This window comes from Musca vetustissima, unplaced genomic scaffold (assembly GCF_032173495.1).
Source record: "Musca vetustissima isolate MV318-11 ecotype Yass unplaced genomic scaffold, APGP_CSIRO_Mvet_v1 utg38391, whole genome shotgun sequence".
NCBI classification, from domain to species: domain Eukaryota; kingdom Metazoa; phylum Arthropoda; class Insecta; order Diptera; family Muscidae; genus Musca; species Musca vetustissima.
In genome coordinates, this window is record NW_026888754.1 from 32639 (window position 1) to 56146 (window position 23508).

The window sequence follows — 23508 nt, forward strand, 5'->3', positions numbered from 1 at the left end:
TCATAGATAACTAGTGGTCTTTTTGTCGGAACTATGAGCAAGGATGTGAATAGTTATTGTCCTTAATTCAAATTCACAATGACTGGCAGGATAATACAGGCAAAGAAATTAAATATTCAGTTGACTACTATTGCTGGTGAGAGAAATCTCCCCCATTTTGGAAATTTCTACCCACAATTTTCAAAATTCAAATATTCAAATTTATATTCCCATGTCCTTCGCATGAATATCCTTTTGGTGGTTTTTGGACTTACCTGAACATGCCTGCGGTGGCAGTGGAAATATTAATGTTGTCGAACTTTTGCGACGAGCAACAGCACAACCCAGCGACTGCGGTTTAAAGCTTCTCAGCTGTTGCATAAAATCGGAGCACTCCATGAGGGCAACGTCTGCAAAATGCAGGTCGCAAAGGATATGGTTCTGCAGGGTGGAAGAGAAAAACAAAAAATAATATCAACAACATCAGGTCAACTTTTATTTACAAATAATTTCAATATTACTTTCAAAGGCCCCAGGGTGGCGTATAAGTAATAATAATAGAAACCTAGAGGGGAACGTATAAGTAATATTAATAGAAAAGCAACACAGACGGGGTGGCGTATGAGTTATGGACATAAAGTTAACGCAATTGAAGGTAAAAAACAGGGTTTCCGAATTTTTTCTATAGAAAAGAACAGCGAACTGAGGTTCTCCGAATTTTTTTTTCTATAGAAAAAAAAAACAGCGAAAAATTTTTTTCTATAGAACGAATTTTTTTTATAGAAAAAAAAAACAACGAACTGAGGTTCTCCGAATTTTTTTCTATAGAAAAAACTTTAACCTAAGGGTCTCCGAATTTTTTTCTATAGAAAAAAAAAACAGCGAACTGAGGTTCTCCGAATTTTTTTCTATAGAAAAAAAAAAACAACGAACTGAGGTTCTCCGAATTTTTTTCTATAGAAAAAACAGCGAACTGAGGTTCTGCGAATTTTTTTCTATAGAAAAAAACAGCGAACTGAGGTTCTTTTTCTATAGAACTGAGGTTCTCCGAATTTTTTTCTATAAAAAAAAAAACAGCGAACTGAGGTTCTCCGAATTTTTTTCTATAGAAAAAAAAACAGCGAACTGAGGTTCTCCGAATTTTTTTCTATAGAAAAAAAAAAACAACGAACTGAGGTTCTCCGAATTTTTTTCTATAGAAAAAAAAGAACTTCGAACTGAGGTTCTCCGAATTTTTTTCTATAGAAAAAAAGAACTTCGAACTGAGGTTCTCCGAATTTTTTTTCTATAGAAAAAAAGAACTTCGAACTGAGGTTCTCCGAATTTTTTTCTATAGAAAAAAAGAACTTCGAACTGAGGTTCTCCGAATTTTTTTCTATAGAAAAAAAAGAACTTCGAACTGAGGTTCTCCGAATTTTTTTCTATAGAAAAAAAGAACTTCGAACTGAGGTTCTCCGAATTTTTTTCTATAGAAAAAAAGAACTTCGAACTGAGGTTCTCCGAATTTTTTTCTATAGAAAAAAAACAGCGAACTGAGGTTCTCCGAATTTTTTTCTATAGAAAAAAGAACTTCGAACTGAGATTCTCCGAATTTTTTTCTATAGAAAAAACTTTGACCTGAGGGTCTCCGAATTTTTGGCTATTGAAAAAACATCGACCTGAGGGTGTTCGAATTTTTTTTTCATAGAAAAAAAAAACTTCGAACTTCGTTTTCATTCTTAATTTTTTCTTCCTTTGAAAGGGGTATAGGGCTGCGTATGTTGCATATTTCCCCATAATATCACTTATACGTCCCCTTGGTTACCACAATTAATATTAGTTATACGCCCCATGGACCGATAATTAATATTTTAGGTATATTTCAACTTACCTTGAATCGTCTGGCCCTTTTCTGATTGCGCCCAGTCAAATTCAGACCACAGGAATTGCAGCGTAAACATTCCTCATGATAATGATTGTTATCATAGAGTGGTGAAGGTTCTGCAAAAAGGAAAAAACATAGATAAATTAATATTCGAAAAAGAAGAAGAAGAAATATTACAACTAATAATAATCCTCTCCCAAGGAGGACCCGCAAATTAGTTTCCTAATAATTAATTAATCAAGTGAACATCTGTTTTATTTTTTCCCCTGGTTTTGCTCTGAAGTACCTCTCATATTTGCCTTTTATGGCCAAATATGACATCGAGTTTATGATTATTAGCCCACTCATGAGCAGATGTTTCATGTCACAGGATAACATCACAATAATTGCCTACCACCACCCTTTTGCAAAAAATATTTATGAGAGGTACAAAGAGAGGGAGGGTGGTCAAGGCTAATAATATCATACATGAGCTTAGTAGCTGGAACGATGATGAAAACTCTACATCATTGTAATCCTCTGGCAAATGGACTTTAATGAATTTTTGGGGATTTTGAAAAAAATCTGTATAAGCATACAAATTGTGGGGACTGGCAGGTATTGGCTTAGGGCTTTTAATGGATTTTTTGATTAGGTGACAAGGTGGACAAATGGCAAGGACATTTGAGAGGGAGATGGCAAACCAAAAATGAAAAAAAAACTGCGACCTGAGGGTCTCCGAATTTTTTTCTATAGAAAAAAACTTCGACCTGAGGGTCTCCGAATTTTTTTCTATAGAAAAAAAACAGCGACCTGAGGGTCTCCGAATTTTTTTCTATAGAAAAAAACAGCGACCTGAGGGTCTCCGAATTTTTTTCTATAGAAAAAAACAGCGACCTGAGGGTCTCCGAATTTTTTTCTATAGAAAAAAACAGCGACCTGAGGGTCTCCAAATTTTTTTCTATAGAAAAAAAAACAGCGACCTGAGGGTCTCCGAATTTTTTTCTATAGAAAAAAAACAGCGACCTGAGGGTCTCCGAATTTTTTTCTATAGAAAAAAACAGCGACCTGAGGGTCTCCGAATTTTTTTCTATAGAAAAAAAACAGCGACCTGAGGGTCTCCGAATTTTTTTCTATAAAAAAAAAACAGCGACCTGAGGGTCTCCGAATTTTTTTCTATTGAAAAAAATAGCGACCTGAGGGTCTCCGAATTTTTTTCTATAGAAAAATTTCGTCCTGAGTGTCTCAGAATTTTTTTTTCTTTTGAGATGAATGGGTTCCTTTTGGAATTTTTGGAGGATTAAGGTGCGTATGCGTTATATTTTTCCTGTGCCATTGATCATACGCCACCCCTCTCTGAAATAATAATACTCATACGCCACCCCCATCCTTCGTTAATTTTAATGTTGTTATTAAAAATGCAAGAATTTCTCCCCATATTTCCATTTGGGTTATTTTTAATTTGAAGAGCCATTTAAAATTTTTTTCTTCCCTACTCTTCTTCCTCATAATCGTCACACATGTATGTATACATGTGTATGTGTGTTTAATGCGGAATTTTTATAAAATCTAAAGGGCTAGTTATTAGAGCATGCATTTAAACAATAATAAAAAAGTCCGCTTATTGAGGTTAATGTCGGACAATAATCGTAAAAATTAATACGCCCTTTTAAAATGTGTAACATTGTGGGTTGGAAAAAAATCGAAGTAGAAGAAGAAAATTTTAATTTAAATTTAAAATTCGAAAGTCCTTAAAAAGGTGTGGATTTAAAAAAATGTGTTTAGGTTCCTAGCCTAGGCTCAAATTTCTTAAACATATTTTTGAAGCCTTAAAAATGTTCTCTGAAGGCTATTCTTAGGCATATATTCCAATTGTTTAGAAATAAATGTTGGAAACTATATTTAGACGTAGATCAAAGAAAGTAGAATATCTGCAGCTCTTTCTGTACCTACTGTACTCATCTAGGAAGAAGAATACCTGCAGGTCTTCCACAGGAAAAATAATACCTTCGGCATTCGTATAGCAAGAAAATTACATGCAGCCCTCCAGGTATTCCACAGGAAGAACAATACCAGCAGCTCTTCCACAAGAAGAAGAAGAAGTCCTGTATCTCTTCCACAGCTTTCCTGTAGGAAAAAAATTACATGCATCTCTCATATAGGAAGAAGATTAAGTCTCCTATAGGAAGAATACCAGCAGCTCTTCCACAGCTTACCAGTAGGAAGGAAATTACATGCAGCTCTCCTATAGGAAGAAGATTACCTCCAGGTCTCCTATATGAAGAATGCCAGCAGCTCTTCCATAGGAAGAAGAATACCTGCAGCTCTTCCGCAGGAATAAGAAAACCTGCAGCTCTTCCATAGGAAGAAGAATACCTACAGTTCTACTCTAAGAAGAAAAAGGCCTGCAGTTCTAATCTAGGAAGAAGACCTCCAGCTCTCCGATAGGAAGAAAAATACTTGCAGCTCTTCCACAGGAAGAAGACTCCTGCACGTCTTTCAAAGGCAGAATTATACCTGCAGGTCTTCCACAGGAAGACGAATACCTTCAGTTCTTCTCTAGGAAGAAAAAGACCTAGAGTTTTCTTTTAGGAAGAGGAATACCTGCATCTCGCCTATAGGAAGAAAAAATGCCTCCAGCATTCCTATAGCAAGAAAATACATGCAGCTCTGCTATAGGAGGAAGAATACTAAGTTTGGAAAAACTAATAAGATGGACAAAGCTTGGATGAAATCAAAATAATCTCAATCCGACACCCGTTCGAAATATATATGGTACGTTGTGCAAAATTTCGTGTCAATCGGACAAACATTAGGACTTTGGTGCACCATTTACCTAAAATCGGACTAAAATATGTATGTGGGACCTATATCTAAATCTAAACCGATATTCTCGAAATTTAACACACCACATTTTAGACTCAATTTAGTACGCTATGCCAAATATGGTGCAAATCGAAAGATATATAGGGGCTTTGGTCCTCCATTTACATTAAATCGGACGAAAATATATATGGTAGCTATATCTAAATCTGAACCGATTTTCACGAAACTTAACATATGTAATTCTAGGCTCAATTCAGTGCGCTATACCAAATTTCGTGCAAATCGTAAGATATATAGGGACTTCGATGCACCATTTACCTCTAATCGGACGAAAGGGTATATGGGAGCTATATCTAAATCTAAACCGATTTTCACGAAACTTAGCACACATCATTCAGTACTCTATGCCAAATTTCGGTCAAATCGAGATCTATATAGGGACTTTGGTGTACCATTTACCTAAAATCGGACGATTATATATATGGGAGCTATATCTAAATCTGAACCGATTTTCACGAAATTTAACACACATCGTTCTAGACTTAATTGAGTACGTTAAGCCGAATTTCGTGCAAATCGAAAGATATACAGAGACTTTGGTGCACTATTTACATAAAATCGGACGAAAGTATATATGGGAGCTATATCTAAATCTGGACCGATTTTCAGGAAACTTAACATACGTCATTCTAGACCTAATTCAGTACTCTGTGTCAAATTTCGTACAAATCGAGAGATATTTAGGGACTCTGGTACACCATTTACCTAAAATCGGACGAATCTATATATGGGAGCTATATCTAAATCTGAACCGATTTTCACGAAATTTAACACACATCGTTCTAGACTTAATTGAGTACGTTAAGCCGAATTTCGTGCAAATCGAAAGATATATAGAGACTTTGGTGCCCAATTTACCTTAAATCGGACGAAAATATATATGGGAGCTATGTGTAAATCTAAACCGATTTTCACGAAACTTAGCACACATCATTCTGGACCTAATACAGTACTCTATGCCAAATTTCGTGCAAATCGAGAGATATATAGGGACTTGGGTGCACCGTTTACCTTAAATCGGACGAATCTATATATGGGAGCTATATCTAAATTTGAACCGATTTTCACGAAATTTAACATACATCGTTCTGGACTTAATTGAGTACGTTAAGCCGAATTTCGTGCAAATCGAAAGATATATAGAGACTTTGGTGCACCATTTACATAAAATCGGGCAAAACTATATTTAGGAGCTATATCTAAATCTAAACCGATTTTCACGAAACTTAGCACACACCATCCTGGACCTAATTCAGTACTCTATGCCAAATTTCGTACAAATGGAAAGTTATATAGGGACTTTGGTGCACCATTTACCTAAAATCGGACGATTCTATATATGGGAGCTATATCTAAATCTAAACCAATTTTCACGAAACTTAGCACACATCATCCTGATACTAATTCAGTACTCTATGCCAAATTTCGGGCAAATCGAGATCTATATAGGGACTTTGGTGCACCATTTACCTAAAATCGGACGAATCTATATATGGAAGCTATATCTAAATCTAAACCGATTTTCACGAAATTTAACACACATCGTTCTAGGCTTAATTGAGTACGCTATGCCAAATTTCGTGCAAATCGAAAGATACATAGAGACTTTGGTGCCCAATTTACCTTAAATCGGACGAAAATATATATGGGAGCTATGTGTAAATCTAAACTGATTTTCACGAAACTTAGCACACATCGTCCTGGACCTAATTCAGTAAATTATGCCAAATTTTGTGCAAATCGAGATATATATAGGGACTTTGGTGCCTATATCGGACTAAAATATATACGGGAGCTATATCAAAATCTGAACCGATTTTCACCAATTTCAATAGGGTTTGACCTTGGGCCAAATAAGTGAGCTGTGCCAAATTTCATCCAAATCGGATCATAAATGCGACCTGTACTTTCTTTACAATTTAACATGGGCAGACAGACGGACAAATCGACTCAGTAAGTGATTGTATGCATATTCTCAAAAGGAACTGTGAGTTTATCCCTGTACCACAGTATGGCGAAGGGTATAAAAACGACAACACATTAAACTTGTTGCAATAACTCATAAAAATCTCTGCAAAACGAACTTTTTTATTTTCATTTTTTTCTCAAGCGATCCCCTTGGGGTATTCTACAAGAAAAATAAATCGTTTAATAGATTGGCATTGTTCCATGCAAATGAATTTCTAAGAACGATGGAAGACTTTGCATATTTCCGGTGAATTTATTTGCATTAGAGTTTTCCTGGTTGCTATTGTTGTTGTACTTCTTCTTCTCCTCCTCGATGTTGTTGTTGTTTCCACCATTAAATTGACTTTGATAAATTATGAACTAATGATGCTAATATGACTTCTGGTTTTTATTGTTGAACATATCAGCAGAAATATTTCAAGGAGACACACACACCATACACATGTACCCCCATACCCCGGCTAAATTTTGCAACTACATCACCTCCCCACCCCTCCTCCGAACACCAACAAACATCATTTCTATATTCGCTTTGGCTTTAGTAATGTTTTTTGCCACACTTATTTAAAGCTTAGAAATTTATAACACACACTCACACTCAGTCATGTTTTCAACACCCAGTAATGTAAAGCATACTTTTGGGGGGGCGCCCAAATGAAATATGATTGTAGTGTTGTTGATCATGATGTACCATGTCGGACTGGGAATTGGAGAAAATGATGGAAATCTACACATCAAAAATATTTCCTTGTTTGTGTCTTCTCTTCTATCTCCACGTCCCCGCCCCGCCGGGTCCGGTCCGTAACAGAGTTATAACTAAATTAGCAGCTGGAAAAAAAGAAATATTTTCTCTTCTGCTGCTGTTGTTTGAAAATTTCTCAACACACAAAAATTGAGATTTAATTATCTTTTGGCAAAATAGTATCCTAACATCATTTTGGCAGCACTTCAAGGAATTTTGTGGTGTTGTTGTTATTGTCTGGAGTAAACAACAACAACAGCTTGGTTATGGCAATGCTAATGAATAGGAATTTGTGTGTGTTTTTTTGGGTTTCAAAACAGTTAATTATAAATTTCATTAGAGAAACATGAGTTAGTTCTGCAGATATGTTGAATGTCCGATTTTCAGTTAGATGTTAGTTTTTTTTTTTTTGTAAACAGCAGAGGAGCAGACGGAACATAATCTCTATGAAAATTTGGAATTTGAAGCAAATTTAAAAATAAAAAATCTTATCCAAAATATTTTTTAATAAATCCAAGCCAATCATTCATTTACCTTAAATCGGACGAAAATATACATGAGAGCTATATCCAAATCTGAACCGATTTTCCCGAAACTCTCCACTCATTATTCTATACTCAATTCAGGATGCTATGCCAAATTTCGTGCAAATCGAAAGATATATAGGGCCTTTAGCGCATCATTTACCTTAAATCGGACGAAAATATATATGGGAGCTATATCTAAATCTGAACCGATTTTCACAAAATTTAACACACATCATTCTAGGCTCAATTCAGGACGCTACACCAAATTTCGTGCAATTCGAAAGGTACATAGGGATTTTGGAGTCCCATTTACTTAAAATCGGACGAAAATATATATATGGGAACTATATCTAAATCTGAAACGATTTTCTCGAAACTTGACACACATCATTCTACCCTCAATTCAGTACGCTATGCCGAATTTCGTGGAAATCAAAAAATATATAGGGACTTTGGTGCACCATTTACCTTAAATCGGACGAAAATATATATGGGAGCTATATCGAAATCTGAACCGATTTTCACGAAACTTAGCACACATCACTCTAGGCTCAATTCAGTACGTTATGCCAAATTTCGTGCCAATCGAAAGAAGTTCAGGGGCTTTGGTACATCATTGAAGACAAAATCGGACGAAAATATATATGAGAGCTATATCTAAATCTGAACCGATTTTCACGAAACTTAACACACATCATTCTAGCCTCAATTCAGTACGCTGTGTCAAATTTCGTGCAAATCGAAAGATATATAGGGACTTTGGTACACCATTTACATAACATCGGAAAAACTATATATGGGAGCTATATCTAAATCTGGGGCAATTTTCACGAAACTTTGCACACATAATTCTAGCCTCAATTCAGTACACTATGCCAAATTTCGTGCAAATCGAAAGATATATAGGGCCTTTAGCGCACCATTTACCGTAAATCGGACGAAAATATATATAGGAGCTATATCTAAATCTGAACCGATTTACACGAAACTTGGCAGACATCACTCCAGGCTCAATTCAGTACGTTGTGCCAAATTTCGTACAAATCAAAAATCATATAGATTCGTTCGTGCACCATTTACATTAATTCAGACGAAAATATACATGGGAGCTATATCTAAATCTGACCCGATTTTTCACCAATTTCAAAAGGGTTCGTCCTTGGGCCAACTAAATAAGCTGTGCCAAGTTTCATCCAATTCGAATCAAAAATGCGACCTGTACTTTGTTTACAATTTAACATGGACAGACAGACGGACGGTTGGACATGCATAAATCGACTTCAAAAGTGATTCTATGCATATTCTCAAAAGGAACCATGGGTCTATCTCGTTTCCTTTTGCCTGTTACAAAAATATACACAAAGACATAATACTATGTACCACAGTGTGGTGAAGGGTATAAAAATCCACGCTTAAATATAGGCTTCAAAAATTTATCTTTAGGTCTTAGAAAATGATTTGTAAAAAAATCCAAATCTGTTGGTGGACCTTATAAAAATACCTTTAAATATAAATGCGAAAAATCTTTTTCTTTTTCCATTAGAAAAAAATCGTCTATTTAAACTTTTCCTTCCCCCCATGCGTATAAGTGTTGTCGTCAATCATACGCTCCCTTGTATTACCTAAAGAGTATTAAATCCCTCATCAAAATTTAATGCAGTATTATGTATCCAGTGTTAATCCTCTTAGTACGATACTAAGAAATCGAAAGTCCTTCTCAACTTCCTCTCAATTTACTTAACACACAAGGGTCGAAGTCACGACAAGGCACATGGCATCCCGCCAGCAACAACCACAAACTCTCATTAGACTAATAACCATTTTGTGGACCAAATTAATATTCAATTCCCCCAACTAATCAGCAATAATCAATTTCACACAAAAGGCCCATCATCGGTGCTCCGAAAGTACTCCGGACAATGAATTTCCATATTTTTTTGGTGAGAATAATGGCCAGAAGATGTCAAAAACGAATGTTCGAAGCAATCGAAATTACTATTTATGGAGTTAAATGAAGCCAGGCGAACATTGGCAAGCCCCTGCGCCGCAATTCTATTGTGCGTGTGTGATAGCATAAGGAGAACAACAAAAAAAATTCAATTTCCCTCGACAAACGAGCCGAACACCAAAACAGAAAGCGCGTCGTACATTAAAATGCGTGAGCTCAGCGGAAATGTTTTTCCTTTCTAAAGGAAATTTTTTTTGGTGGGACTCACGAAAGTGGAAGAAATTGCGACTTGTGGTCTTTGGTACACGAAGTTTCATTTCAAGGGGAGTTTGCTTTCGATTTCCCTGCCACTTAGTTTCCCATCATCATCTTCGCTCGTTCTTTTTTGAAATTTATATAGAGGCAAATTGAAGTGTTATTTATGGTTATTTGTTGCGTGTTCTTTTGGAGTTTGCGGTTTTCCAATTTTCTTCATCTTTTGTTCTTGCCTGTGCAAAAACATAAATATTGTGGACTTAATGATTATATAGAAGTGTCGCAGAGTATCTGTCGTGGAAAAGCATTGCGGAAGGGTGAAGATATTGTCTAAAAAGGCAGTGGGGTATTTGGGGCGTATGATTGACGACAACACGTATACGAGGTACTTGAAAAGGGGTATATTTTAAGGTCCTCAAATGGGCGTAGACTTTTTAAAAATATTTCATAAGGACGTACCACAGCCCAGGTCTTATCAAAGGCATGGATTTTTCATACCCTTCACCACACTGTGGTACAGGGTATTATGTCTTTGTGCATATGTTTGTAACAGGCAAAAGGAAACGAAATAGACACATGGTTCCCTTTGAGAATAGGCACGGAATCACTTGCTAAACCGATTTATGCATGTCCGTCCATCCGTCTGTCCATCTATTCCTCTGTGTGTTCATGTTAAATTGTAAACAAAGTACAGATCGCATTTATAAACCAAATTGGATGAAATTTGGCACAGTTCATTTATTTGGCCCAAGGTAAATGCTGCACCAAAGTACCTATATATCCTTCGATTTGCACGAAATTTGACATAGCGTACTAAATTAAGCCTGGAATAATGTCTGCTAAGTTTCGTGAAAATCGGTTCAGATTTAGATATAGCTCACATATATATTTCATCCGATCTAGGCACCAAAGTCCATATATATCTTTCAATTTGTCCGAAATTTGGCACAGCATACGGAATTGAGTTTAGAAAGATTTGTGTTAAATTTCGTAAAAATCGGTTCAGTTTTAGATATAGCTCCCATATATAGTTTCGTCCGATATTATGTAAATGGTGCACCAAAGTCCCTATATATCTTGCGATTTGCCCGAAATTTGGCACAGCGTATTGAATTAGGTCTGGAATGATGTGTGTTAAATTTCGTGAAAATCGGTTCAGATTCAGATATAGCTCCCATATATATTTTCGTCCGATTTAAGGTAAATGGTGCACCAAAGTCCCTATATATCCGTCGATTTGCACGAAATTGGGCATAGTGTACTGAATTAAGCACAGAATGATGTGTGCTTAGTTTCGTGAAAATCGGTTCAGATTTAGATATAGCTCCCATATATATTTTCGTCCGATTTTAGGAAAATGGTGCACCAAAGTCCCCATATATCGTTCGATTTGCACGAAATTTGGCATAGCGTACTGAATTAAGTGTTGAATGATGTGTGCTAAGTTTCTTGAAAATCGGTTCAGATTTAGATATAGTCCCAGACATATTTTCATCCGATATAGGCACCAAAGTCCCTATATATCCTCCGATTTGCACGAAATTTTATATAGCTTACTGAATTAAGCCTAGAATGATGTGTGCTAAGTTTCCTGAAAATCGGTTCAGATGTAGATATAGCTCCCATATATATTTGCATCCGATTTTGGATAATTTGTGAACCAAAGTCCCTAAATATCTTCCGATTTGCACGAAATTGGGCATAGATTACTGAATTAAGCCTGGAAAAATGTCTGCTAAGTTTCGTGAAAATCGGTTCAGATTTATATATAGCTCATATATAGTTTCCTCCGATTTAAGGCATATGGTGCGCTAAAGGTCCTATATATCTTTCGATTTGCACGAAATTTTATATAGCGTACTGACTTAAGCCTAGAATGATGTATGCCAAGTTACGTAAAAATCGGGTCATATTTAGTTATAGCTCCAATATATATTTTCGTCCGATTTAAGGTAAATGGTGCACCAAAGTCCATAAATATCTTTCGATTTGCTCGAAATTTGGCATAGCGTACTGAATTAAGTTTAGAATGATGTGTGCTGAGTTTCCTGAAAATCGGTTCAGATTTAGATATAGCTCCCATATATAGTTACGTCTAATTTAAGGTAAATGGTGCACCAAAGTCCCTATGTATCCTTCGATTTGCACGAAATTTGGCATAAAGTACTGAATTATGTCCAGAATGATGTGTGCTAAGTTTTGTGAAAATCGGGTCATATTTAGTTATAGCTCCAATATATATTTTCGTCGGATATTATGTAAATGGTGCACCAGGGTCCCTCTATATCCCTCGATTTGCACGAAATTTGGCATAGCGTAATGAATTAAGTCTAGAAAGATGTATGTTGAATTTCGTAAACATCGGTTCAGATTTACTTATAGCTCCCATATATATTTTCGACCGATTTTAGGAAAATGGTGCACCAAAGTCCCTATATATGAACGAAATTTGGCACAGCGTACTGAATTAAGTGTAGAATGATGTGTGCTAAGTTTCGTGAAAATCGGTTCAGATTTAGATATAGCTTCCATATATAGTTTCGTCCGAGTCGGCCCCGTCCGGTCCCATTTATTGCTACCACCTATTATTAAAGGTGGGGGTTCCCTAGCGTATAAGTACGATCATAAATCATACGCCCTCCTCTTCACCTGAATAAAAATTAGCCCCCATTTTCTTAATATTTAATTTTGAGATTATTAAATTGAAGCTAAAACTTAAATTACCATGACGTTAAGTCCACACGTTGCTTAGGGCGGAATATCTGCAAACAGTTGGTTATTATGCCCGAAGTAGCCTATTAGTTTTTATATGAGCATGTTAACAAGCCAGAAAAAAAACTACAACAACAACTATTTACACTTGTTAACTTTTGCTTTAATATTATGGCCAATTGTTGGTGTGTTTTGTTTTTGCCTTAATTGCAATTATAACAACAACAACAGCTACAGCAGCCATTGTACACTTTTAATAGTGTCCAGCTTAAGCTCTGTCCATCGAAATCTGCCAACCTCAAAAAAACAGCTACAACACAAGTGTCAGACAAACAAGTAAACAAAAAAAAAAAAAAAAAAAAACAGAATAAGAGGAGGAAGAAGAAGAGAGGAGAAAAAATTGGACCAACATTTCTGCATTCTACTTTTCGGACAATTTAAATTGACATTTACAAACGTCATGGCGATTGTAAATGAATCCTACAGTTGTTCAACATTCCGAACCATCGAACACACAATTGCTACTGTCTGTCGGTCGGTGTGTCCATGATGTCCATGGAAAGGCTGGTGGAAGTGCTGTTGGTGGTTGGTTGCCTGGTTTGGGTTGGTTGGTTGTTTGCCTGGCTGACTGGATGTTCGGTTTGTTTGCTCTGATCTGATGACTATCAAAGAAAATTGGAATTTTCGTGTGAATTTAAGCATCAATTTGGTGTTAAACGTGACCAGCCTATTTCCTATTTGATTTTTTTTTGAGACATGTAATAATGAAAATGAAAAATCTTTATGCCATTAAAGCTGAATTTTATGCCAAAATCCGATTAATTGAAAATTTCGAAATAGGTGTAAAATGATTTTTTAATTTATTAAAAAAATAAGCTTAGCTTAGCAACATCAGACGAGGCTTAATTCAGTACGCTGTGCCAAATTTGGTGCAAATCGAAAGATATATAGGGACCTTGGTGCACCAATTACATAAAATCGGACGAAAATATGTATGGGAGCTATATCGAAATCTGCACCGATTTTCACGAAACTTAGCACACATAATTTAACACCTAATTCAGTACGCTGTGCCAAATTTCGTGCAAATCGAATGATTTTCAGACACTTTGGTGCACAATTTACCTAAAATCGGACGAAAATATATATGGGAGCTATATCTAAATCTGAACCGATTTTCACGAAATTTTATACACATCGTTCTAGACTTAATTCAGCACGCTATGCCAAATTTCGTGCAAATCGAAGGGTATATAGGGACTTTGGTACACCATTTACCTAAAATCGGGCGAAACTATATATGTGAGCTATATCTAAATCTGAACCGATTATCACGAAACTTAGCACACATCATTCTGGACTTAATTTAGTACGCTCTGCAAAATTTCGTGCAAATCGAAAGATATTTAGGGACTTTGACGCACCATTTGCCTTAATATATATCGAAAATATATATGGGAGCTATATCTAACTCTGAACCGATTTTCATGAAACTTAGCGCACAACATTCTTAACTTAATTCAGTATGCTGTACCAAATTTCGTGCAAATCGAAAGATATATAGGTATACTTGCTACACCATTTTCCTTAAATCCGACGAAGATATATGTGGGAGCACACATATCTAGACTTAATTCAGAACGCTATGCCAAATTTCCATGTATATAAACTTGGCACACATCACTCTAGACTATATCAATTCAGTAACACACTCTGCAAAATTTCGTGCAAATCGCAAAGATATTTAGGGACTTTGGTGCACCAATTATATTAAATCGGAAGAAAATATATATGGGAGCTATATATAAATCGGAACCGATTTTCACGAAACTTAGCACACATTATTATAGACTCTATTTAGTACGCTATGCAAAATTTCGTGCAAATCGAAAGATTTTTAGGTACCTTGATACATTATTTACCTTAAATCGGACGAAAATATATATGGGAGCTATATCTAAATCTGAACCGATTTTCACGAAATTTAACACACATTTTTCTAGGTTTAATTCAGGACGCTGTACCAAATTTCGTGCAAATCGAAAGATATATAGGGACTATGGTGCAGAATTTACATAAAATTGGGCGAAAATATATATGGGAGCTATATTTAAATCTGATCCCATTTTCGCGAAACTTAACACACATCATTCTAGTATCAATTCAGTACGATATGTAAAATTTCGTGCAAATCGAAAGACATATAGGGACTTTGGTGCCCCATTTACATTAAATCGGACGAAGATATATATGGGAGCTATATCTAAATTTGAACCGATTTTCCCCAATTTCAATAGGGTTCGTCCTTGGGCCAAATAAGTGACTTGTGCCAAATTTCATACAAATCGGATTATAAATCGACCTGTACTTTGTTTACAATTTAACATCAACAGATTGACGGACGGACAGACGGACATGCATAAATCGACACAGAAATTGATTCTGTGCATATTCTCAAAAGGAACCATGTGTCTATCTCGTTTCCTTTTGCCTGTTACAAACATATGGAAGGGTATACAAATCCAGGCCTTGTCGAAGACCACCAAAAATATTTTTAAATTTTTAAAAAATCCGCACCTTGCCTAGGAGCTTGGCAAACAATTTTAAAAAATTCACGACGTAAGAAATATATTTTTTTACTTCTTGACATCTTTATGTCTGTCTCTAGAAAAAAAGGTAGCCCATTTCTCCCACCTCCATCTCACGTATGAGTAATATTAATGCAATGATGAAATTACTCATACGTTTAGGAATTTATTTTTCTTCAAACGTCTCTTTGGCAAATATATGCACAACGTATTAAGCCAACTCCTGGCACAAAAGGACAATGTCAGCGAGTCAAACATAAAATGGAATAGACATTTTTACACTCACTCACACACAAATACACACACTCTCACACACACCATTACATTGATAATAATTTGCCATATTTTTTATGTTGTCATCATCCACATCATCCTGCTCCTCGTCAACATATTTAAAGTTATGAATTTTATTTGAATTATTTATGTCATCATTTTATGTGCCGGGAGAGAGAGAGAGAGGAAGAGAGAGAGAGAGAGGTTGGGAGTGGGGGTGGACAGAAGTGAGGTTATATATTTTGTTTTTGAATATGGCATTTCATCATCGTTCATGTCTTCAACTAAAAGCTTTGAAATATAATCATTTGTCTTTGAAGGCATTTATTTGTGTGTGTGTGTGTGTGTGTGAGTAGGTGTATCTGTATGTAAGTGTGTGTGTGTGTTTTGCGACTTTTTTTCCTTTAAAGTATGTCATAAATATTCATTAATCTATTTGCCAAAAGTACAATTTCAAATTCCATTGCCGCGAAAGGCAAGAGAAGAATTTCACTCTGCGTCCTCTTGGCAGGTAAGCCAAGCATCGGGAGATATCAGATTCTAAGATTTGTGTTTTTTTCTGTTCTTCAACAGTTGTAGTGGCAGCAGCCGATATCTAGAAGACAACAAAATTATTTTTTATGTAAATTTTTTGTTTGTTGTGCGACCAGCCTTAAGGAATGTCTTTCTTTTCTTGTCTGTGACAAATTACTCGGCGTTGAGGTGTGAGGAAGTGCCAGGGAACAAAGTCCTGCCTTGGAGGCATAGCAAACACAGCCACTGGTGGTTGTTTTTTGTTTTTTTTTTGCATTCTAGACGCCTTGAACAAATCGTTTATGGCCCCGGGTATTTATTTGGCAACGCCTCTAAGGTATTTCAGAAAGGTATTAAGTTAATGTGTATGCGCAAGGAAAAAAAATCGAGGATAATTTTTTTTGTTGTTGTCCTGTAATGACACACAAATTTTTTTCTACATGGAGGTGGAATTTAAATTATTTGGAAACAACAATGGAAAATTACAGACAATAATTGTTAAGCTTGGAAGTGAATAGAACACCACATACACCACTGGCATCAATCTTAAATTGCAGGTAAAATAAAAATATTTTCGGACAATGCGTATGATTGATGACAATACGTATACGCAGGTAAAGCCTTAGAAAATTAATTTTAAAAATCCCAAACCTTGCTAGGACCATAGAGAATTATTAAAAAAATAGTTTAAAGGGATTGTTACAAATACTTCTTGAGGGTTTTCAGCAGGCGTGGATTTATTAGAAATATTTTTTTGGAAGTCCTAAATAAGGACTGGATTTTTTAAGGCGAGGATTTATTAAAATTATTTTATGAAGCTCCTGGACAAGGCCTGAATTTAAAAAAAAAGTTCGAAGTCGAATAAAGGCGTGGATTTAATAAAATTATTTTTTGGATGCCCCAGAAAAGGCGTGGATTTTCTTAAAGCCCGTAGCGAAGGCGTGGATTTTTTTAAAAATATTTTTTGATGTGGTTTATCCTTAGGCGTAGATTTTGTTGAAAACATTTTTTAAGCCTATCTTTAGGCTTTGATTTTTTAGAAATATGTTTTTATGGATTTTTCAAAAACATTTTTTCTAAGGCCGTATCAGAAGCGTGGATTTTTTAAATTAATTTTCAAAGGTCTATCATTGGATGGGGGTCCAATGGTAAAGTGATTTTCTGACCGCTACAGAGGCCGCAATTATGCCCCAAACATCGCTAATTATACCCTTCACCACACTGTGCTACAGGGTATTATGTCTTTGTGCATATGCTTGTAACAGGCAGAAGGAAACGAGCATAGACACATGGTTCCTTTTGAGAATATGCATAGAATCACTTTTTAAGACGATTTATGCATGTCCGTCTGTCCGGCTATCTCTCCATGTTAAATTGTAAACAAAGTGCAGGTCACATTTTTGATCGGAATTGGATGAAATTTGGCAAAGCTCGTTTATTTGGACGAACCCTATTGAAATTTGGAAAAAATCGGATCATATTTAGATATAGCTCCCATATATAGTTTCGCCCGATTTTAGGTAAATAGTCCAATAAAGTCCCTATATAGCCTTCGATTTGCACGAAGTTTGGCATGGCGTACTGAATTAGGTCCATAATGATGTGTATTAAATTTCGCGAAAATCGGTTCAGATTTTGATATAGCTTCCATATATAGTTTCGACCGATTTTAGGTAAATGGTGCATCAAAGTCCCTATATATCTTTCGATTTGCACGAAATTTGGCATAGCGTACTGAATTAAGTCTAGAAAGGTGTGTGTTGAATTTAGTGAAAATCGGTTCTGATTTAGCTATAGCTCCCACATATATTTTCGTCCGATTTTACACCAAAGTTCCTATATATCCTTAGATGTGCACGAAATTTGGCACAGCGTACTGAATTAAGTCTAGAATGATGTGTGCTAAGTTTCGTGAAAATTGGTTCAGATTTATATATAGCTCCCATATATATTTTCGTCCGATTTAAGGTATATGATGCACCAAAGTCCTTATATATCTTTCGATTTGCACGAAATTTGGCACAGCGTAATGCATTAGGTCTAGAATGATGTGTGTTAAATTTCGTGAAAATCAGTTCATATTTAGATATAGCTCCTATATATATATATTCGTCCGATTTTATGTTGGCAAGTTTCATAGCGTTCGCCCGATTTTATGTGATGTGTGTTAAATTATCGGTTCTGATTTAGCTATATCTATATATACGATTTAATGTAAATGTCCACCAAAGTGCTATAATATCGATTTGAAAAAGCGTTCTGAATTAAATCTACAATGATGTGTGCTAAATATCGTGAAAATCGGTCTAGATTTATATATAGCTCCCATATACATTTTCGTTCGATTTTATGTAAATGGTCCCTATATATCTTTCGATTTGCACGAATTTTGGCATAGTGTACTGAATGAAAATCCATTCAGATTTAGATAGGAGCTATATCTATATATGGCAAGTTTCATTGAAATCGGTTGTTATCTGTTAGAATGCATCTGTTGAATATATCCAAAGTGGTGAAGGGTATAATATAGTCGGCCCCGTCCGACTTTACTTCTTTTCTTACTGGTTTTTTTTTGTTTATTGATTTGGCATTTACAATTTTTTTTGTTTCTGTCTCACCACAAAATCTCGATGCCAATCAAGTGTATCCTGACAAAAAAAGAAGAAAATCCCTCAATACTAGCCATTACATAACTATTTGGCTTTGGCATTTTTGTGGTTACGGTTGAGTAGCCGAAGAAGATAAAAAAAATTCATAAAATCAGGCAAATATTCACAAGAACCCAGCAGGATAGAATTGATTTTAGTTTCTGTTTTTCAAAATCGGCCTTAATGCCAAGTCAAATATTATTGAATTTTGCGTATGTGACAAAGCCCAATGGGTGGGGTAGGGTTAGTTGACTGAGAAATTATTGAAGCATAGAAAATAAAATGGAAAGGCATTAACACACAATTTCAATAATCCTGGGGAAATATGTCCTTTCAAATTTTATTTTTCTGAGATACAAATAAAAATTAAATTTTTAATAGTTTTTTCAAATGCAATACCAGAAATATTTTAAATAGTAGAAAAAAATATTGTGGCTCAAAGGATTTTTTTCAAACTAAAACATGTCCTTTCTTCCTTGTTCCATGGAATTCAAATATTACATCTCAACATCCCCTCCAATACAACTAAATTCCTTTCGAGAAGACAATTGAGTTGTCTCAGAGATCAGACCAGTGTCGCCTTGCATGCGGGACACCCAAGTATTGCCTTTTGGGTTTGAAACTAAGCCAGCAGCAGCAACACCACCATGACATTCCTAAACACACACTTGAGAATGCATGATGATCCAGGACTTGGATATTTACAACTATCCTGGCATACCACAACAGCCACACAACACATTCAAATATCCATTGAGGAGACAACAACAATATTATTATCCTCTGAAATCCTGACACTTAAGTCTAAGCAAATGCTCCATGGAATAACTAATGCAGGGTGAAGTGGCGGTGGGTGGAGGTGGAGGTCAACACACAGCTAAGGGAGAAAATAATTTCCTTAATACTCTAAGGAATTCATAATATAGGAACTGAACGTCAATATAAGGATATAAATGTGTGAGTGTGTGTGTGCTGCGAAAAATATGCAGCTTCTCCTTTGGAAACATATCTATGAATTTCTATTACTTTTGTCAGTGTCGCCTCGACTTTTCTTCTTGTTCTTCTTCGTCCTCCATTTTCCACATAATTTACATGCAAAAATTATAAAAAAAACATAACTTCAAAGCCATCGAAGAAAGAAAATTCTAGCAGATCAAAAAAAAAAAAAAAAAAAAAAAAAAGCAACAGAAAACATATTTGAGGCATTGTAATGGCAAATACTTGGAATCTCCCTATAAGTATGCAATGAAATAGATAGACAATAATATCAACATATTGATGGAATAATAAAAAAAAAAACACACACACACAAAAGGTTTCGCAGGAAATAAAACGAAATGAAAACATATTATTCTCGCTAAAAAAATCTGGTCGCAGGTCGCATTTATTATCCGAATTGAATGAAATTTGACACAGCTCGTCTGTTTGGCCTAAGGACGAACCCTATTGAAATTGGGAAAAATCGGTTCAGATTTAGATATAGCTCCCATGTATATGTTCGACCGATTTAAGGTAAATGGTGCACCAAAATACCTATATGTCCTTCGATTTGCACGATATTTGGCACAACGTACTGAATTGAGACTAGAATGATGTGTTTTAAGTTTCATGAAAATCGGTTCAGATTTAGATATAGCTCCCATATATATGTTCGACCGATATAATGTAAATGGTGTACCAAAGACCCTCAATATTTTTCGATATGCACGAAATTTGGCATAGCGTACAGAATTGGGTCTATAATGATGTGTGCTAAGTTTCGTTAAAATCGGTTCAACTTTAGATATAGCTCCCATATATATTTTCGTCCGATTTTATGTAAATGGTGTACTAAAGCCTCTATATATCTTCCGATCTGCACGAAATTTTGCACAGCGTACTGAATTAAGTCTAGAATGATATGTGCTAAGTTTCGTAAAAATCGGTTCAGATTTAGATATAGCTCCCATATATAATTTCGTCCGACTTAAGGTGAATGGTGCGCCAAAGTCCTTAAATATTTATCGATTTGCACGAAATTTGACATAACGTACTAAATTAGGCCTAGAATGATGTGTGCTAAGTTTCGTGAAAATCGGTTCAACTTTAGATATAGCTCCCATATATATTTTCGTTCGATTTTATGTAAATGGTTCACCAAAGTCCCTAAATATTTTTCGATTTGCACGAAATTTGACATAACGTACTAAATTAGGCCGAGAATGACGTATGTGAAGTTTCGTGAAAATTGGTTCCAATTTAGATATAGCTCCCATATATATGTTCGATCGATTTAATGTAAATGGTGTATCAAAGACCCTATATATCTTTCGATTTGAACGAAATTTGGCATAGCGTACTGAATTAGGCCTAGAATGGCGTACGTGAAGTTTCGTGAAAATTGGTTCCAATTTAGATATAGCTCCCATATATATTTTTGTCCGATGTCATGTAAATGGTGCAACAAAGTCCCTATATATCCTTCGATTTGCATGAAATTTGGCATAGCGTACTGAAATATGTTTAGAACGATGTGTTTTAGTTTTATGAAAATCGGTTCAGATTTCGATATAGCTCCTATATATATGTTCGATCGATTTAATGTAAATGGTGTACCAAAGACCCTATATATCTTTCGATTTGAACGAAATTTGGCATAGCGTACTAACTTGAGTCTAGAATGATGTTTGCTAAGTTTCGTGAAAATCGGTTCAAATTTAGATATAGCTCCCATATATATTTTCGTCCGATTTTATGTAAATGGTTCACCAAAGTCCCTAAATATTTTTCGATTTGCACGAAATTTGGCATAGCATACTGAATTAGGCCTAGAATGACGTACGTGAAGTTTCGTGAAATTCGGTACAGATTTGGATATAGCTCCCGTATATATTTTCGTCCGATTTTATGTAAATGGTTCACCAAAGACCCTATATATCCTTCGATTTGCACGAAATTTGGCATAGCGTACTGAATTGAGAATAGAATGATGTGTAAATTTGTCCCATGGTACTCAGATGACTCTAAATCTGCCCGAATGAAATTAAATTGGTCATAGATTGCAGAAAGACATGAGTAGGTTCCTTCGAGGGAACATTGACATACAATTGTAGGGATACATATGTACAATATACCCAAAGTAGTAGAGGGTATCATATGGTCGGCCCAGTACGACTTTACTACTTTCCTTACTGGTTTTTAGGGGTAAATTTGCATACAAATATGTTATGGACCAGTCTTCGCGAAATTTTGCATGTAGGATGGATTCTGGCCAATGAAGATCCCTATTTTTTTGTTTTTGGTAGAGATATATAATTTTAGTTGAAGATCAGATAATAATTTTTGGGATAAAGTGGACCAAAAACTTATTTTTTGTGTTTTTTCTGGACTGGATCTATAGGCCACAATTGAAAGTCAAACATCACAACACAACCCACGGTGAAGGGAATCTGGGCAAGTAATTAGAAGGGCTGTACTGAAAACATTAGTAATATTTTCTGACCTCTAGTCGGTCAATATCGCGAAATTTTGACCAAGCTCAGAGTATAGAACCACAAAAAGTTAGATTTTAGTGGATGTTGTGTAGGGTCCGACTATACTGCTCCGCTCACTGGTTTTGAATATTTTTCTAAGATCCCAGAATAGGAGTGGGGTAATTAATTTTTTTTTATTATCACGAATAGGTTGGATTTTCGTTTTTAATATTTTTAAAGGTCCATAATTTTTTTCTTATTTTCCTATTAAACTCAGACAATCATGTATTAAAATTTTGTTTATTTTTCCCTCTGTAGGGGGTCCACCCCGCAAAACTAATTCCGCTAATTACTTAATAAGCTGTTTATGACATTAGCAATTTAAATAATATACAATAAATAGCAGCAGCAGCAACAACAACAACACCAACGGCAAAAAAAATGAACACGGCTTATTTAAAGGCTCTTGGCGAATCTAAAATCACACAAACACACACACCTACAAACTCATAGCTATATATTTAGTAATTTATCATAATCATCGAGTATGCTACGTTTTGCCATATGGAAATTTTGTTGCCGATGTTGTTGTTGTTGTTGGGTTTTCTTTTTGTCAGAAAAAAATACACAACTTTTGAATTTTGTCATGTTTGTTGATGTGTTGCCAACGACTGTCTGTTGGCTGTGTGTGTTGTCATGTTTTGTATTTTTAATGAAAAAAATACAACAACAAAACAAAGTATTTTGTTTTCTATGGCATTGTTGTAAAGTTTACACTACACTCAGAAAGTTTGCAGCTGCTGATGATGGTGACTAACACCCCCTTAATTTTGCACTGATACTCATATTTCTTCTCCGCAGAGGAGTTATCATTTACCCACACAAACACACACTCACACACAGACACACGTACACAATAGTTGTGTACTCATGTGTATCTGTGTGTTTGTATGTGTGTTTGTTGACATTACCATCTATCATTTATTTAATTAAATGCATGCGATATGCATCATCATGCCGCCAACAACAACAACACCAACAATACAATCAAAAGCAACTGGAACAGCAGCAACAACAATACCTCAATGAAGAAGAGAACTATTTTCATAAAACGTTTATTAATTTACATGACATGTTGTTACGCACACATGCACCCCAATAGCGTTCATGTGCG

At 35.5% G+C, this 23508-nt stretch overlaps 1 protein-coding gene across 1 annotated transcript in view; it reads right to left on the minus strand.

The window, feature by feature from the left end:
• Positions 1-254: 254 nt before the first annotated feature.
• LOC133336590 (uncharacterized) overlaps positions 255-23508 on the minus strand; it is a gene marked incomplete at its 3' end in the record, with an annotated part of 62781 nt that continues 39527 nt past the window's right edge. The window contains exons 7-8 of the mRNA XM_061544870.1: positions 1850-1959; positions 255-420 (exon numbers count right to left, since the gene is read on the minus strand). Of these exons, the coding sequence (XP_061400854.1) occupies positions 255-420; positions 1850-1959 (276 nt within the window). The remainder of the gene's footprint in view (positions 421-1849; positions 1960-23508) is intronic.